At 35.9% G+C, this 20,256-nt stretch overlaps 2 protein-coding genes across 2 annotated transcripts in view; both read right to left on the bottom strand.

Moving 5' to 3' along the window:
• The window catches only part of LOC107483686 (6-phosphogluconate dehydrogenase, decarboxylating 3, chloroplastic), a 1,832-nt gene extending 836 nt beyond the window's left edge, over window positions 1-996 (bottom strand). The window contains 1 exon segment of the mRNA XM_016104288.3: window positions 1-996. This exon segment is cut by the window's left edge and continues 10 nt beyond it. Within this exon segment, the coding sequence (XP_015959774.2) occupies window positions 1-802 (802 nt within the window). The 5' untranslated portion in view covers window positions 803-996.
• A 2,343-nt stretch (window positions 997-3,339) lies between these two features.
• LOC107483656 (uncharacterized) lies at window positions 3,340-3,877 on the bottom strand. Its single transcript, XM_016104264.3, has 2 exons — window positions 3,680-3,877; window positions 3,340-3,585 (listed from the first exon to the last, which is right to left on the bottom strand). The coding sequence occupies exons 1-2, from the start codon at window positions 3,875-3,877 to the stop codon at window positions 3,340-3,342; spliced, it is 444 nt and encodes a 147-aa protein (XP_015959750.1).
• Between the last annotated feature and the right edge of the window lie 16,379 nt (window positions 3,878-20,256).

Raw genomic sequence — 20,256 nt, 5'->3', positions numbered from 1 at the left:
TCATGCCGGTCTTATCAAGAATCTTATCCACCAAGAAACCATCACCACCTTCCTCATCCTTCACCTTGAAGATATCAGCGGTGATCTCAATGAGGAAACTCTCAAGCTCCCCACGGTTCCACTCCGCGAAAATATCAGCGAGCTCAGAATTGTTCAAACCACCAACATGCTTGAGAACATCGTAGGCTTCAGAGATTAACTGCATGTCTCCGTATTCAATTCCGTTGTGGACCATCTTCACGAAGTTTCCAGAACCTCCCTCGCCGATGTAGGTGACGCAGGGGCCGTCCTCGACCTGAGCGGCCACCTTGGAGAGAATATCCTGGATGTTGTTGTAGGCCTGGAGAGAGCCGCCGGGCATGAGGGAAGGACCGTTACGGGCGCCCTCCTCGCCGCCCGAGACTCCCATGCCAAGGTAGAGGAGTCCCTTCTCGGAGGCCTGGTGGATGCGGCGCTCGGTGTTCTCGTACCACTCGTTGCCGCCGTCGATGATGGTATCGCCAGGCTCCATGTGGTCGGAGAGAGCGGCGATGGTCTGGTCAACGGGGGCGCCGGCCTTGACGAGGATGATGACGGATCTGGGCCGTTGGAGTGAGAGGACGAAGTCGCGGGGGTTGTATTGACCGGTGAGAGGGAGAGAGCCCTCTTGGCGGGCCCGATCTACGGTCTCGTCGACCTTGGAGGTTGTGCGGTTGTACACGGAGATTGGGAAGCCTTTCTCCGCTATGTTCAGAGCCAGGTTTTGGCCCATCACCGCCAGGCCCGCAAGCCCGATGCGCGACAACGCTGCCGATGCTTCCATCAGTTACAGAGAAGGAGAGGGGTTGGCGAATGGGGAATGTGGTAGTAGGATGGTTTAGGTTCTGTATAAATGGGATTCTTAATTGTTAATACCAATACTAATTGTAATTAACTACTAATCAAGTAGCAGTGACTTTGGGGGTTGGGTTTCAGTTTTGTTTTGTTTGGGGGGATGGGGTTAGTGATAGGGCGGGGGTTGGCGGACTTTTCGAGGGTGTGAAGGGTTAGGTAACCTCAGTCCTCACCTGAAAACACATTCGCCTTAATACATTTTGGCAACTCAGCCAACATTTTTGAAAAACAGAAACAAAATATATTTTGATTATTATATAATAAAATAATTATATTTATTCAATTCATGTAATAAATTTATTTGCATATTTATTTAAATATAAAATTTTATTTTTATAATCAACGGGACAGAAACGTTAAAAAAATCTTAAATTATACGACTACTATTTTAAGAAATATAGTTTCCAATTGAATCTCAAAAGAACTAAGAAAAATACAACATAAAAAGAAATATATAAGAATTATATTATAAATTATATCTACGTAAGATTAATTGATGTGTACAAAAATTTACTTCTCTAACTATATGATAAAGATTTCAACTCTTGAATCTGCTGCATCTGTTTTGGATGGCAAAGACAAAAGAAATCCGAAAAATGAAAATGAATTGAATCTTGTAGATACAAAATCACAATTATTTTTTACTCAATTTCGATTTTCGCATAAGCGAAATTCATATTCATCGTTAGATCTAACCTCAAAAAAACATGAAATATAAAAAGAGTTAAGTTGATCAACGAAAAAGCTTGGCAGTATTTTGATAAATGGCCAAAAGAAGCATGGACGAAGGCGCATTTCAGTGAGGTTCCGAAAATGGATAACATATGCAACAATGCATGTGAGTCATTCAATGCAAAGATCAAACACAAAAAGAGTAAGCCTATCCTGACCCTGGTTGAGGAAGTTAGGAGAATCATCATGAAGAGTATGGTTGATAACAGAAAGAAATTGCAGAACTATCAAGGAATTCTCCCTCCTGTTCAGCAAAGTAGATTGGAAGCTATGACAGTGCTGTCCTGCCATTGGACTCCTCAGTAGTCTGGTGATGAAAAAGAGGAGTTGTACGAAGTGCATGGCTGGCCGACGAATATGGTGGTTGACCTGGGCAAGCACACATGCACCTGCAGGTTTTGGCAACTTACAGGTAACAACTTTCTTCCCTTACTTAATTAACAATGTCTTCACTCATGATAGTATCTTTACTCTATGAATTTGTTTGGCTTCAAAGGAATGCCATGTATGCATGCAATATCGGCAATACAAGATAAGAATGACAAGAGACCTGAAGAATATTGCCATGAGTGGTTAAAGATGGAAGCCTATAAGCGTACCTATTGTTTTAATGTCAATCCGATTAAGGGGCAAGATCTATGGGAAAAAACGCCACATCCAGCACCAGTCCCACCCCTAGTGAAGCCTAAACCTAGGAGGCCAACAAAGAAGTGAAGAAGGGACAAAGAAAAACAACCGAGTGGGTCAAAGACAAAAATGAGAAGAAAATACAACCCAATTCGGTGCATGTACTACGGTGAGGTTGGACACAACAAAAGAGGGTGCGTAAAGAAAAATGTTGTGGATGCTGAGGAACATGCCAAGCAGATGCAGCTACAATTGGCAGTTGTTACCCCTGCTCCAGAAGGTGCTGAACCCGAAGTAAATGCTGCCCCTACTGATACTGATATTGGTACAGAAGCTGAGGCACCTATGCCTTCACTTCCATTACCCACTCAAGCTGACTCAGAGAGTGACAGCAGTGACTCGGAATGCATCCCACCAACCCAGGAGCCCCTAAAGGTAATATCATCTATTATTACTCCTAAAAAAATTTGAATGTAGCCTAATCATGTCAGAAACTCATTTGGTATTGGATCATACAGGATCAATTGATTGGTAGGCCACCTAAGTTGCAAGTGATCAAAAGAAAAGCAAGGTTAACGTCCTCCCCTAGGCATGTTGCAACTGGATCTGCGGCTGTTTCTGCTGAGACCATTAAGGGGACAAGTTCTGGAACTGCTAAGCGGCTAGAAAAATTCATGATCTTTGTGCCTACTCCAGGCTTCAAGGCTCCAAGGAAGACTGATGACAAAGTTTGATTTGTTAGGAATGTATAGTTGTTGACTCATTTTGTGTATGAAACAACATTCTATTTGTTGCTTTTGTGTGTGGTAATTTAGTCTATGGATAATGTATTTGTCAGTTAAGAACCTTATGACTTTGTTCTGCTATTTCTCTATTAAGACAATGTGACAATTAGCCATCAATCACAATTTACTATTAAGATTAAGATTACTTACTATCTTCATTTTGTTTATGCCTCAACATAATTCATGCAAACACAGAATTAATTGTCAAATTTTATAAAATTATCCACATTTGACAGAAAATTGCTTCCAACTTCAAATAACTACTCCCATTCAAATCAACCATTTCAATACATCATTACATGTTCATAGAGGATAACTGGGTTCATTTAGAAGTACATAAGAAACAACAAAGTATCACAACTACTACAAACAACAAAATCATTAGCAGTTTCAAAGCTCTAACTTCAGCTTCCAAAGTGCCAAACTTCCATGCCACCTTCACCCTCCATTCATCATACTCACCTTCAACCTCCATATCAGCTCCTGCATCTTTTTTTGTACCACACACACCCACTGCTTCAAATTCATCATCATCAACCCACTTAAAATAATTGCAGTGACTGCCCTTCTGCAATTTCAGATGGGAGTAAACAAAAAATCAGAGAACACCCAACAGCATATAAGAACATGAAAAAGCTTTAACTTCCTTTACCATCACTCACCCGGTACCTTGGACATGCATGGAACAATCTATTCGGATTCTCCGCTGTCCCAGATTTCTTAATCATAGTCTTCAGCCCACAGAAACATGATACATCATGAGCATTCACCCTCCTCCTTCGCATCGAAACACTGGATCCATGACTGTCGTGCGATGCATGTGACAAACCGCCACCACAACCACCATCTCCTCTCTCCATCCACGCAGCCAGCCAGAGATTACTCCTCCTACTTACCTCTACTACCACCGAAAGTGATCACCTCGATGTATTTATCGTTCGAATTGGGATTAGGGTTTATAAACTTGAAGGACTAATTTGATTGCTTAAACAAAACTTATCTTGTCAGTAACAACATTCTACAGCCTGACGTTGGCCAACTTGGCAGTTAACGGGCCACATAAGCGGCCATTTTCCATCTCATCAACCGAGAAGATGGAAGGACAAACGCGATCAACACGGGTATCTTTCAAGGATGTTTTTTATTAATTTTGACTTTCGGAACGAAAATGGAGATCGAGGACACTTTCAGGGACGAAATTGACTATTAACTCGTTTAACAAATGTCACAATACAAATACCTAAGTTAGTACTATAAGTTTCTAAAAATTTTCTTTCATGATCTCTAAAGATTTCTCAACATGTCGTCTTTCTGTCCTTCATCACAAAACTATCCGAATTAAGTTTAATGGATGAGTTTGAGACAACCAATACACCTGTTTCTCTAAGAAATTATTCACCATCCTTATTTGAAACAACTCAATTTAGGTTAGGTGGTAGTCTTTGGCTAATGGAGAGTTAGTTCATGAATCTTACATTCATCAAGAGCTCTATATCTTTGAAAAATGAATCTATTCTCACAAAACTAATACATAGTGCTATAAAAAAGAAAGAGCCACAAGATCGAACCTTTTGATGTGAGACTAAGAAGATAAGCTCACCAATAACTAAGAGACTAGGGATAAAGGTGAAAAAGCTATCTAAACTCAGCTTCCGTCTATGCTCTTCTATATCCTATGTGCAATTCTACCATCACGAAAAATATGGAGTAAAGACTCAGATGAAGCTTCATAAATATTGCACAAATTATTCGAAAGCATATGTCTTCTAAAGTGAAATTCATTAGTCAGCAATGCCTTCTTAGTACCCGACTATCAAAAACTCTAAATTTTTAGGGGTATTTCAAACCTCCAAATCTTAAAGTTCGGTCTTATCATTTTTTACGGGGTTTAAGTAAAGACTATAAGTTGATTTGATAAATAATAAACCATTAGAGTTCGGGAGTCACACAATTATATCCTTCTCTAAACTTGGTTCTGAGGTCTTTAAGACAGTGAAAAATGAGTCATCAGTCCTTAATGCACTCCAAATCCTATTCATTTTCAGCAATATAATCACAAATTCTTTCATCAAGTATGTCTTTAGTTATATCGCTCTAAGCAAAATCATTAAATTATAGACAATTGGGATCCAGTGGTCTTTTCAAAATTTGATGGTATCTCCATACCAAAATCTCCAAACTAGATTTCTTTTAAATTTTTGCCACACTTGAGAAATGTCTTTGTAAACATTTTGAACAAGAAATATATTTCTTCATAATCGGGATAAAGATTAACACCGCAATTATACTTGCTGCACATTACTCTTACCCAAAGAGAATCTATGTCTTGGACTAATTTCCAAGCCAGCTTCATAATAGTGTTATTAACCACACAAGCAAAATAGGACAAAATAAAACGTTTGAGATAAAAATAAGATATTTCAAATGTTAAGAATAAAATTAGAATTTAGCATAAATATTAGGAGCTAAAATAGTAACCACATATTAAGAATTGTTTAGATGCGCAACAATACGTTCTTTTAGTAGAATTATATCTATACAATTTTTTATTAAAGACAAAATAAAAAGATATAATTTTTTTAACCAGACTTCAAGCACTCAAACTTTACACACCTTTAACTCTATCACAAATAAAATATATATAACTCTTACAACTTAGTATTTCATTCTCACTCTCACAATCGTCACTCTCACAAACTCATTAACTCAGTACTACAATAACAATGCTTCACAAACTCACTAACTCACTACAATATACACACTTCAAAATAAAATGCATGAAGCTGGTTTTATACAAAGTTTGAGAGTGGGGGACAACTACTCGCAGCAAGCATGTAGGACGCGTGTCATAGTGTAGCTTTCTCGTTGGTCACCTGAAGCAGAGTAGCAAGAGCAACAGAGCACAAAACAGATCAAAGGACCCTTGTTGCTATTAGAGCATCTCAACACCAACAATATGTAATGTCAAATTTTCATGACTTGCGAGATGCTAATTCATACAGGCTTGCATTTAATCACTTTATTTTCCACTTATATCACTAAAAAGAAACTAATATAAAAATTAATTCGTGCATGTATATATTTATCATTTGTATTTGGGAAAATTATTATAAAAGTCCGTAGTGACACATTTTACCAAGAATTATAAGCACTCAGTTCAAGATGTGTTAGAGAGTAATCACTCTCTCGGATCTAATTTGGTGTCTTTTATTATTATCGAAGTTAAGATTAACTTTTGATAAGTTGCCTAATGACATAAAAAATGACATTTTCAAATCATATGTGTTTTCACTAACATATCACCAAGTTTGGACTGCAAAAAAATATTAATTAAAACTAATGGTGTACCTAAAAATTTATATATGCTAATTCCTTGAATATATAATTCTTTAGTGGAAACTGATCCACAAACAATTGACTCGGTATTTTTATAGAGTAAGGCCTATATTATTCATTGATGGTTGCCAATTGCCACTTAAGTTGTCCCTACAAAGGGACTTTTCTAGCTGCCTCTTTCTGTGATAACAATAATAACTTATTTTTTATTGCATATGCAATTGTTAGTTCCGAAAATAATGAGAATTGACTTTAGTTTCTATCTAATTTAAAAGAATTACCTGGGTCAAAACCAATTATATTAGTATCTAACAGGCATCAATCAATTATTAATTTATTACAGCTATGGAGCAAGTGTATGACAAGGATAGATATACATATTGTTATCAAGACGTGAAAAAAAAAATTATATGCATAGTTTAAAAAGTTACAAAAGAAAATACACAATGAAGTGAAAGAAGATGCAAAAAAGTTACTAGATATAGTTTGCTATACTCGTTTTGATACAGAGTTTACAAAAGCTATGGAACAATTTCATGCATTTTCACCAGAGCTTGCAAATTGGCTAGAGAAAAAATGAGATATTAATAAATGGTCAAAGTCTCAATTCTCTCATCGGCAATGGGATCTAATAATTATTAATGTTGCTTAATTATTTAACTCATGGATAAAAAAGAGAGGACTCACAGTATTTGTGTTTTAATAACTGAATATATAGACAAACTTGCAAATATGTTATACACCGCAAAATTAGAGATGGCTAAATGGAAGAATGAGGTTGGGCCAAAGATTAATAAAATATTGATAGAGCATATAGCTAGAGGTGAGTTTCTTAAAGTAATGCGATATAGAAATCATAACGTTATGGTTAGAGGGTTAGCGGTTGATGTGTGTGTGAATCTAATATGTAAAAAATGTATACATGTCTTGAATGGCAAATGATTGGAATTTCATATCCACATGCTTGTGCTGCAACCAAATTATTACATAGTAATATCAATACCTGCGTGGAAGAGTCCAATCTGAAAAGCTCGCAAGAAAAGATTTATGTGAACAGTGTGATTCCAGTTGAAACTCATGATATGCATGATGTCAACAACTTAACTCTCACAGATTGGGAGATAATATTTTTCTTATGTCGCCTACAACAACTCGTCCTCCAGAGAGACCATGCAAGAGCGCCAAGAGTCACAATTTCAAGATGTGCGTTGATGGTGTTTTTGTGGAAAAACGAATTCCAAACACACAAATCTAACCGGCAAGTGCACCGGGTCGCATCAAGTAGTAAAACTCACTTAGAGTGAGGTCGATCCCACAGGGATTGATGGATCAAGCAACTTTAGTGGGTGATTTGTTTAGTCAAGCTAACATTGAAGTGGAATTGGATGAAATGTAGCCAACAGAAAGTAAATTGACAAGAATTTAAAGTTGCAGAAAGTAAATGAGCAAAATCTTAAAATGCAAGAAATGTAAATTGCAAAAACTTAAATGACAAGAAATGTAAATTGCAGTGAATGTAAAGGGGGGCTGGGTGCTAGAAAGTAAAGAAAGCAGTAGATCAAAGCTTAGAGCAATTGCAGGAAATTTAAACTTGCAGGAAGAGTAAATCAGATCATGAACAAAAATGTAAAATGCAGAATAATTGTAGAAGAGTTAAATTGCAAGAAATGTAAAATGGAAGCAATGAGAACAGAAAGCAATGGGAACCAAAGATCAAAATCAAGCTCAATGTAAATTGAATTGTAAACTTGCAGCAAAAGGAAATTGCAGAAGAGAAGATTCAGAAACTCAAACTTCATAAACCAAATTGACAATTGCATAAAAAGTAAAAGTATTTCAAAGAGAATTCTTTATTCTACCCTACTCCTAATGTTCTAACAGAGCCAGCCTTCCCTAATGGAGCTCTTCTCACAAAGATAAAAATGATGCCTTATATAGGCTTTACAAAGTGAAAGTGAGAAGAAAATTAAAACAAATTACATTTAAAATAAAAATCCTAATCTAATTGATCCTTGTGCCTTTGAGTGATGATAATGGGCTTAGCTTGCTTTGGATTTGAGAAAGAATGGGTCTTGGATGGCCTTGGTTCAATTGGTGAAGAATTGAGTTCAAAGGGAATTTTAATTGAATTTTGGCCCATGGGTGTTGCTCCCAGGGCAATGCTCAGCTCTCACCAAGAGCGCAGCATCCAAGCCTTGCCAAGTCTTGCGCACCAAGCTCCCTGGCCGTGTCACTCATTGTAGCGCTCAGTTCATGGGGAAAACGCAGCATCCCCTTTGTCTTTAGTGTGATTCCAAGTTCGAACCTTGGTGGGAGCACTTCTCCATGCTGTGTTCCTCAATTTTTTCTTGGTAAAGCATGATAATGCTCTCCAAGAGAGCGCTCCTTTGCTTTGGAGTGAGGCTCCCTCTTCGAATCCTGGTGAAGCCACTTTGGTTTATTTTTGCTTGTTTTTGGTTCTTAAAAATACCTTTCACTCGTGCCATAATTTCATGCTAAATATAGATTGCCATATATTTTTGGAAAGCTCTGAATGTCAGCTTTCCAACGCAACTAGAAGCACATCAATCGGACATATGTAGCTCAAGTTATGGTCCTTTGAAGGAGGCATGGTCATGCTGTGAGCGTCCAAACTTATCTTAGCAAAAATTTTTGCTTCCAAGCTAAATTTTGTTGCACGATAATGCTCGGCTCTCCCCAAGAGCGCAGCACTCCTCCTTGTTTCCTTGATTTGGCCATGGGCCACGCTTTAAAAGTGTGGCCTAAGGCTCCAAAGTGTGTTCCAACTTTAAAGTGTGCCCCAAAGCTCTTTTTTTCTCCTTTTTAACTTATTTTGTGCTTCTTTGCTTCTTTTTCTTCTTATTTTCTACATGATTTATAAAATTAAAAGATCAAAGAAATATACCAATTAAGTACAAAAGCATTCAATATTTAAGCACAAATCATCAATTTCTTGTATGAAAAAGCATAGAAAAACATGACATGATGACATGTCATCACAACACCAAACTTAAACCTTGCTTGCCCCCAAGCAAGAAAAGAATCATGCAATAAAGATTGACAATCCAAGGTAAGAAGAATAGCAACTCAATGTTCATGGTAGGCTAGTTTTCTATGCATGCTACAATCACAAAAGAAACGTAATTGATTGATGCTTCTATCTAGCTCAATTTATGAAATCTTTTCCTTATAATTCTTCCTTGAAACAAGCTTTTGATTTTCTTATTAGCTTCTCCTTTTGGGTACTTTGTCCCATGAGTTAATAACAAAGCTACAATTCCAAATGCTTTATTTTCAAGTATTACCACTTGATACATAAGCACCACAAGCATTTGAATTAGAGGACTTCATTAAGCTCATTTATTTCTTTTCTCGACTCTCTAATCATTGATGCTCAGAACCTTGAGCTTTGAGGGAGTGCTTTTGCACTTGAGCCTACCCTTGACTTCTAAGTGTTTTGTTTTTAAGCATTTGGCTTGATACATAAACACCACAAGTACTTAACAAATAAATTGCCATTGGTACTCAGAGCCTTCAGCTTTCTCATTCTTTCCCTTTTGCTTTTCTTAATTTAACTTGCATTTGCTTCTTCAAGGTTTTCATGATTTTGAAAGATTTCACAAAATGTACTAGATGAAAACTTCAATTAAATAAAGTCTAATGCAATTGAGCAATAATCAATCATACTAGCTTTCCAATACTTGTATGCACATGCTAAGTTCTTCTTTAATTCCTTGTTTGTTTATGATCATGATGCTTTATTGCTTTTGAATTCACAAAACTCAAGTTGGTAGTCATAATGTTACAGCAACATGTTACCATTTAGAAATCAAACTATGCTTATTCATACACACATGCATACAGAGAAGATAATAAGACAATCATGCAATTTAAAGTGCTAGAAACAAATGAGAGGAAAAGGAACTTTACAACCTTGTAGTTCATCTTCTGTATTGTTGTCATTTTCCTCCCATTCTCCTTCTTCCCATACCAAACTCAGAATGCTTACTCATCCTCAAGCAACTATTAGAACCGTGGCTATGGGGCTAAGATAGATCATGAGTGTCTTACACAATGAAGTGTTAGTGATACATGTGCTCTAAGCAAGCAAAATTAAAGATATGAAGGCATAGAGAAATAGAGACATTATGGTTGCAAAAATAAGAGGGTGTGCATGATACATTGCATAAAAGATAAGTGGCACACCAAACTTAGTGTGATACTTTCACTTGGAATTGATACAAGTATCTAGTAAACATTGGAACCAAATTTTGTTGCATAGCAACACCAAACTTAGAATTCAACAATATGTCAATTTATTTGCACTAAAACTAAACACAAGGGACTATTATATGGTAAATACAATCACCGAGCCAAGGATCTATCATGAGTAAAAATTTCTTGGTGAGGTATTTAACAAAAACAATCAAGAAGCAAATAAATGAAAGCATTAAAAACAAAGAAATAACTAAAGTGAGCAGAATAGCAAAGTCTCAAACCAAAAGAAAAGATAAAATTGCAGAGGCATTATGATTATGCAGACAAGTGGTGTTGTTGAATAAATTGCATAGAAATAAGTTGCACACCAAACTTAGAATCTTAGTGTGTCACTTCCGTATAGAATTGATGCAACCTCCCAAAGGAATTGAAAACCAAGTGTTGCATGGCAACACCAAACTTAGAATGTAACCATATGCCAATTTATTGAATTTAAGCTTAACAGACAGAGAAAATGAATTAGACAAAGAAGTAAAATGTTACCCAAGGTTGGGTTGCCTCCCAACAAGCGCTCTTTTAGTGTCATTAGCTTGACATGTTGTTATTCACTTTCTTCCTCTTCTTCCAATTTGTTAAGAGGAAGGACCTCAAGGGGCAGAAGTTTCAGCTATTATCCCTTTTCTTGGTTTCCTCTCAGCAAACCTCCTTTTGTATATGGCTTGATTGAGCTTACTTGCATGATCAGGGGAAGGATTGTTTGCAGTTGACCTTCTCTTGAATGTTGTCCTTGGTATCTTGGTCACAATCCTCTTCTTGGTGCTTTTGTTAGTTGCCTTCACTTCTTGGATGTCAAGACATGGTTGCTGTGTGATTTTTGGAGTGTTTTCTTCTTCAAAAGCTTCTTGAATTGATGGTTTAGTGAGCCCTTCATCCATATAATCCCCAGCCTTAATTGAGCGTGAATCCCCTTGATTGGTTTCCTCCCCTTCTTCTGTTTGATCTTCCATTAAGTATTTTGGGAGTGAAGTTTCATGTTCAAATGTCTCCTTCTCCTCATTCTTCATTATCATTTTGCTTGACACAGGGGCCTCTTTTTCTTGCTCTTCCACTTCCTCCTTCACATCCATTAATTGGTCTTCATCTTCCTTGCTTAATGGTTCTGAGTGTTTTCCTATGTTCTCCAAATGCTCATTCATCTTTTGGAGGAGAATTTCTTGTCTTTTCCAGGATTGTTCTTGTTCCTCCAGGAGTTGTTCTTGTCTTTTCAATAACTCTCTGGACTTTTGAAGGGGATCCTCAGTTACTAGCTCAAATGTAGGTGCACTATTACGCGGTAGTGATTCTAACTTTCCATGAATTTCCCATTTTTGACTTAACGACGGAACTTTGCTTATTTCTTTTTTTGAGGATCGGTGAATCAGCCCAAAGCCAATCCCAGGGAACAGTGAAGCTTCATAGGATCTTTCTGTCCAGGTGGAGGTTTGCCTTATTCCTTCCCTTTTTAGCACAATGCCACCCTTTTTATTATTATATTATTAGGAAATCCTTTTAGAAAGTGTTTATTTATTAAAAGAAAACAACTAGAGATTTTGCAATTGAAAAAAAAACTAGCTAAAAATGATGAAAGTTGAGAGAAATTTTGTGGGCATGGATGTGTTGCAGTGATGTCATTGAATGAATTTTGTGAATTGTGGAATGAATTTTGTGGTTGGTATGGATCGTGGAGAAAACTGTGTGTTGAGGCATAATCAAGTGATGAAGAATTTTCACATGAGAAATCAGGAGGTGGGGTTTGACAATTTAGCATGAAGGAATTAAAGGTTTGCTCAAGTGATGATGGCTCTTGATAAGTGGAGTATGACACATTGAATGCTCTCTGGTTTTGACCCTCCCAATCACAACTTGAAGAATTGTGGAATTCCTCAGAGTGTGGATCATTTTGTGGCCACAGGGAACAATCTTCCATGTATGTATTGACAGCACAATCAAGTGAATCACTGAAATTCCCTTTCCAGCCATGGTTTGTGTAACTGTCATCACAGTATGAGTCACTTTGTGGCTCTGGAAAATGTTCATATTCTTTTAATTCTTGGTGATACTCCCAACCACCATGAGGATACTGATATGAATCATTTTATGGTGGAGAGAAATATCCCATATGATTCTCTTGCTCATCTTGTGGTTCTGAAGCAAATCTCCATGGATTGGAGTGCTCAAAATTTGTAAATTCTTGGTGATATTCCCAGCCACCATTAGAATAGTCAATTGGTGATGGTGGGTGATATCCCAGAAAATTTGCTTAATCACAAGATGAGTTGAACTCTATTTGAATTTTGTAAAACACAACACCAAATAGAATTGAAATCATGTCTCAAATGAGATTTGCTTAGTGAGGCAAAAACACAAACACCTTGGTTTCAATTTCAAACAGAGAACAAAAACAAAAAAAATGCTTAATCTAGACTTCTCACCCACTTAATCATTGTTGATCAAATCAATCCCCGGCAACAGCGCCAAAAACTTGATGGTGTTTTTGTGGAAAAACGAATTCCAAACACACAAATCTAACCGGCAAGTGCACCGGGTCGCATCAAGTAGTAAAACTCACTTAGAGTGGGGTCGATCCCACAGGGATTGATGGATCAAGCAACTTTAGTGGGTGATTAGTTTAGTCAAGCTAACATTGAAGTGGAATTGGATGAAATGTAGCCAACAGAAAGTAAATTGACAAGAATTTAAAGTTGCAGAAAGTAAATGAGCAAAATCTTAAAGTGCAAGAAATGTAAATTGCAAAAACTTAAATGACAAAAAATGTAAATTGCAGTGAATGTAAAGGGGGGCTGGGCGCTAGAAAGTAAAGAAGGCAGTAGATCAAAGCTTAGAGCAATTGCAGGAAATTTAAACTTGCAGGAAGAGTAAATCAGATCATGAACAAAAATGTAAAATGCAGAATAATTGTAGAAGAGTTAAATTGCAAGAAATATAAAATGAAAGCAATGAGAACAGAAAGTAATGGGAACCAAAGATCAAAATCAAGCTCAATGTAAATTGAATTGTAAACTTGCAGCAAAAGGAAATTGCAGAAGAGAAGATTCAGAAACTCAAACTTCATAAACCAAATTGACAATTGCATAAAAAGTAAAAGTGTTTCAAAGAGAATTCTCTATTCTACCCTACTCTTAATGCTCTAACAGAGCCAGCCTTCCCTAATGGCGCTCTTCTCACAAAGATGAAAATGATGCCTTATATAGGCTTTACAAAGTGAAAGTGAGACGAAAATTAAAACAAATTACATTTAAAATAAAAATCCTAATCTAATTGATCCTTGTGCCTTTGAGTGATGAAAATGGGCTTAGCTTACTTTGAATTTGAGGAAGAATGGGTCTTGGATGGCCTTGGTTCAATTGGTGAAGAATTGAGTTCAAAGGGAATTTTAATTGAATTTTGGCCCATGGGTGTTGCTCCCAGGGCAATGCTCAGCTCTCACCAAGAGCGCAGCATCCAAGCCTTGCCAAGTCTTGCACACCAAGCTCCCTGGCCGTGTCACTCATTATAGCGCTCAGTTCATGTGGAGAGCGCAGCATCCCCTTTGTCTTTAGTGTGATTCCAAGTTCGAACCTTGGTGGGAGCACTTCTCCATGCTGTGTTCCTCAATTTTTTCTTGGTAAAGCACGATAATGCTCTCCAAGAGAGCGCTGTGCTCTCCAAGTGAATGCTCATTTGCTTTGGAGTGAGGCTCCCTCTTCGAATCCTGGTGAAGCCACTTTGGTTTATTTTTGCTTGTTTTTGGTTCTTAAAGATGCTTTTCACTCGTGTCTTAATTTCATGCCAAATATGGATTGCCATATATCGTTAGAAAGCTCTGAATGTCAGCTTTTTGCAACGCAACTAGAAGCACATCAATCGGACATATGTAGCTCAAGTTATGGTCCGTTGAAGGAGGCATGGTCATGCTGTGAGCGTCCAAGCTTATCTTAGCGAAAATTTTTGCTTCCAAGCTGAATTTTGTTGCACGATAATGCTCAGCTCTCCCCAAGAGCGCAGCACTCCCCCTTGTTTCCTTGATTTGGCCATGAGCCACGCTTTTAAAAGCGTAGCCTAAGGTTCCAAAGTGTGCTCCAACTTTAAAGTGTGCCCCAAAGCTATTTTTTTTCTCCTTTTTAACTTATTTTGTGCTTCTTTGCTTCTTTTTCTTCTTATTTTCTACATGATTTATAAAATTAAAAGATCAAAGAAATATACCAATTAAGTACAAAAGTATTCAATATTTAAGTACAAATCATCAATTTCTTCTATGAAAAAGCATAGAAAAACATGATATGATGACATGTCATCATGCGTATTTACAATGTAGCCGATGTGATGAGAGTGGCCATAATTGTACTAAATGTAGAAATCCTAATCCAGAAAGAATATAAATTTTTTTAGATAATTCTAACTTTATGAAGTGATTCTACTTTGATTTTAGTTGTATTTATAAAATCATGCACTTGAATTTTGCTATTTTACTTTTATTTTAATTATATTTATATAATCCTGCACTTGATTTTTGCAGTTTTATTTTTATTTTAATAGTGTTTACGCAAAATCGTACCTAAATTATGCACTTTCATTATGCTACAGGTTTGGTTTTAGTTTTACTGTGCAATTCTATAATTAAACTACAAAATTCTGCACTTCTGCAATTTTATATAAAATCTATAACTTTGGATTAAAATTGTGTAATTCTGCCTTAGTTAATAAAATTCTACACACATTTTATAATTTTGCACTTAGTAAGTTAAATTCTACATCTTTGCACTAATTCTGTGATTCTGTACATAGTTAATTGGGCACTTTTTGTACAAATTCTATAATTTTGCAGTAAAATTATATAAGTCTACTCTTAATTAATAAAATTATATAATTCTGCACAAATTCTATAATTTTGAACTAAAATTATGTAATTCAAAACTAAAATTAATAAAATAAAACAAAATATCTTAAAAAAATACCTATAAAATTTTTAATTGATATAATTTCATTACAAGTCAAAGATTCAATGCATAATTATGCATTAGTTAAAGTTAGACAACTTTAATGCTTGTATACCACTATTCCTTATATTTTTATACAAGTAGATGATATTAGTGCATCAGGTTCATTCGAATGAAGTTGATACTGAAATTGAGGAGGCCTTAGTTCAGATTTTTCATATTAAATATCATTTCTTTTTGCCTTAGTATCACCTTGCTCAGACTCAACTACTTGAAAAATTTTGGAATTCACTACAGAGGATATGACATTGATGTTGGCATTAGCATATCTTGACAATGGATATAAATATGCATAATTTAAAAAGAAACTTAAATATAACATTATTAATAAAATACCTACAACAATTAAGTTTAGAGTTTCACTAAAGTTAAAAAAAAAAATTACCTGCTGTCAAAGTTTACTAGCATTTTTTTTATTAAGTAGTTAATTTCAAATCATGACCACTAACTCATTCACATTTAAGACTAAGAACTTTGCTTTAAATCTCTAAGTTAATTATGTAATTAGTATGTTTTGCTTATAGTGATACTACATCTGAAAATATCGAAGAGAATGTTAACGCCAATAATGCAACTTTTCTACAACCAAAACATGGTCTATTATCAAGTTTTACAAATTGCTAAGTTTAAATTTTGGTTTGACTATTTATTATCCCCAATATTATTCAGGATTTCTCTCGCTTATTAGTATAACAACTAGTAAGTAGTAACTAAAGACAAAGATAAAATGAAAATGAAATAAACACTAGATAAGAGTGAAGAGCCCTTTAATGATGAATAGACTAAAGTTCTATTAAACTTAAAATAAAATAATTAGACTAACAATAGAAACATATACTATAATTGATCATTTAACAATATGCAAATAAAAATGATATTTTAAGTATAAATTAAACTTGAATTGCAGTTGAAGTAGCCATGATTATTTAGTGCATGAGAATATTCATTAGACTGCATAAAGCAATTTAAGAATTTTTTATGTTGAAAGATTTTTTATTTCCTGAATTTTAAAAACAAAATTATGAAGTTATTTCCTATACATATCAAACAAAATATAAAATTATGCAAACTTCATGAGTAAGACATTATTTTTCAATTTGAATAAGAGATTATCAATACAACAAAAAAAGCAAAATATAGAACATGAGATAAAAAATTTTAAATCCTCCTAACATAACACAAGACATAAGAACCTTTCGGAACACTAGATACATAACATAAGATATAAGAACCTTTCGGAATACTAGCTGAATTCTGCTTTGGCTTCGAGTCAAGTGCCTATTTTAATCTGTAACAAAAGCGAACGGATAATGTACTCAACAAAGCAAATTACTTATATTTTAAGGATAAGTACTATTTTGGTCCCTAAGGTTTATGGTCAAAATTAAATTCGTCTCTAATCTTATTTTGGATTTAAAATTATCCCCAACATTTCATTTATATTAAAATTGTCCTTTTAAATTTTTTCAGACAAAAATACTCTTCCTTAACCCCACTGCTCACCACTACCACCACCTTTATTACCACCAACTATTCCTTTTCTCATATCTATTCATTTTAATCTATCAACAATAGCAACACAAATTCATCATCAACAACATAACATTCAAATTTAAAAATTCATCATCAACGACATATCATTCAAATTCAAGAACAATATCAACAACCTCATTTATTTTAAAGAGATTAAGAAGATAGTGAGACTGTCGGGAAGAGGGCGGAAGCCAGAGAACGAGAGAGCGAGAGGGAGAAAGCTCAAAATTGTGGCCACCACTATCGAAATCACCGCCACTGTTGCTCTTGGAAATTATCACCGAAAAATGAAGGAAAAGGAGATTTGGAACAAGAAAAGTCCCTACAAATGCTAACAGAGAAGCAGAAAAGCTCAGCCTTAATGTTCAGCACCATCTCCAATGCTTCAAAAATTTTTGTTTTAAATGTAATATCAAATCCTTCAAATACAACAACAACAACAACAACAACAACAACAACAAAGCATTCAGATTTTTTTGAAAAAAATGAAAAACTTAATCAATTATAGAGAACGACAAACGAGATCCAGATTTAAGTAGAGATAGCAAGGTCGCCGGTTTGCTCCGCCACTACTGTCGCCGGAGAAGATCGTCGACTGCTGACAAGGTAAATGGTGACGGCGGTAACGGTGCCATTAGGAGGGTGACAATGGCAAAGAGGATGTCCTTCAATGGCGAGGCGAGGCGAGGGTGCGGCAAGACGAGGTGAGGGTGAGGCATGGGAAGGCGAGGGCGGCTGTCAATCTCGACGGCGGCGGAGGAATCCTTGACGGCAGATCTCTGCTGTGGTTTTCCCTTTCAACATATGCAACAATAGCAACAACAGCAACAACAACACAATAATGACACCCTTTTGAAGAGCACCCAAATTAGGGCACAGATGCTCAGGAGGAAAAAAGAGGAGTAGGTTTAGAGGGTGGTCCAATTAAGAAGAAGAAGAGGAGGAGTTGGAGGAAGAGGAGGAGGAGTAGTGTGAATTTTTATTGTGTTGTTGTTGTTGATGGATTAAAATGAGTAGATATAAGAAGAGGAATAGTTGGTGGTAATAAAAATGGTGGTGATGGTGAAAGGTGGGGTTAGAAAAGGATACTTTTGTTCGAAAAAAAGTAGAAAGAACAATTTTAATACCAAATGAAAACGTTGGAGACGATTTTAAATCCAAAATAAAATTAGGAACGAATTTGATTTTGACCCTAAACTTTAGGGACAAAAATAGTACTTATCTCTATTTTTTACAATAGCAAAATAAAATTAAAAATAAAACATATATGGATCTTTGGTGATATTTATCTCGATTTATCATAGACAAACAAGTAAATCTAGGTAACTTCGTTAAATTCAAATAAGCGATAAAACTTAAAATCTATCAAACCTATAACATAAAAAGAAACGGGCGCGCTACACATCCATGTAACTATGTAACCAAGTTGGCCCAAGTCCAAATAGAGTAACGCACATTAATGACGAGTGAAAACATGCACTCGAAAAGCCTTCGTTACTTCGCGCTCATTATGAAAAAACGTTACTTCTTCGTCAACACGAAACCGCTCCTTCTCTTCGAATCTCTCTCAAAATCACTCAAACTTCAGTCACGTTCTTTGCGAAAACCACTATTGGAGAAGAATCGCAAGAAGATTTGGCAAGGAACAAGCAGAAATGAACGAAAACAGCAACAAAGATTCGCCTTCCTCATCCTCCTCCTCATTCTCCTCCTTCTTTTTCGCGTTCCTTCTTCTTCACGTGTTTTTTCCTTATCTTCATTCTTTTGTTGTTACTGCTGTTGTATTTTTTTTGTCTTTTTCTCTTTCTCTTCCTGGTGAAGAAGCAGTAGAAGGTGAGGAGAAAGAGTTTTAAATTGTGCAGAACAGAAATGAACCAAAATGGCCAACTCCATTGAACCGAGTATCATTCATGTGCTGAATAAAACGTCATAAATATTTAATCATCAAGAAAAATATTTCTACCTGCACAAGGACTCAATTGAGCACACTAACAATCAAGTAAATCAAAATGAGCAACTCCACTGAATCGAGCAACATTCATGTGCTGAATAAAACGTCATAAACATTCAATCATCAAGAATAACATTTTTCCATGCAAACAAGTCAACTGAACACATAACAATCATGTGAACTGAAATGACCAACACCATTGAACCGAACACCAATCATGTGCTGAATAAAACGTGATAAACATTCAATCAGTAAGAAAATATATTTCTGCATGCACAAGGACTCAACTAAATACCTTAACAATCAAGTGAATCAAAATGAGTAACTCCACTTAATCGAGCAAAATGTTGGTGTTGTTGGTGATGATTATAACGAAAGAAGAAGGAGAAGAAGAAGAATCTGCAGGCGCGAAGAAGAAGAAGCAGAAGAAAAACCTACGTGCGCGAATTTGAAAGAAGAAGGATGAGGAGGAGGAAGAGGAGGAGAAATACTATTTTTGTTGATTGAAAGTTGATCACCATTTATTCACCACATGAATATTGTTCGGTTCGGTGGCCTTTGTGATTTTGATTCACCAAATGAATGTTGTTCGGTTCGGTGGCCTCCTTTTACTTTGTTCAGTGTTTAAGATTATTGTGATAGCATGCAGCAATCATTTTCTAGCTGTCTCAATGAAATAACCCCATTCAACTGATTTGAAGTTGAATCATTGATTGCTTCTATTCAAAAATGTAGATCGAAGAAGAAAACGAAGAAGAAGAAGAATGACAGAGCTTATTACGTTGAATTCAATGCAGATCAATAATGAAAAATGCGAGTAGAGAAGAAAAACACGAACAGAGGAGAACGACGAATTTTATTAGATTGAAGAAGAAGAAGAAGAAGAAGAAGAAGAAGAAGAAGAAGAAGAAAAAGAAGAACGCAAATAGAGAAGAAGAAGAAGAACGAAAACGCGAGAAGAGAACAAGGTTTACGTTATATGAAGCGCATGTATAACAAATGAGTAAGGGGGTTAGGGAGGTGCATCTGATTGAAGTTACTTGGATAGGTTGAATGAAAAAATTACATGGATGTAGAGTTTTTCTGAAAAAGAAATTAGTAATTTTGACAAAAATTACATGTTACACCTAAAAAAATGGATTCGTGGAGAACTTAGGAATGGAGA

Source organism: Arachis duranensis, chromosome 4 (genome assembly GCF_000817695.3).
Source record: "Arachis duranensis cultivar V14167 chromosome 4, aradu.V14167.gnm2.J7QH, whole genome shotgun sequence".
NCBI classification, from domain to species: Eukaryota; Viridiplantae; Streptophyta; class Magnoliopsida; order Fabales; family Fabaceae; genus Arachis; species Arachis duranensis.
This window is presented reverse-complemented; position numbering and strand designations above follow the sequence as displayed.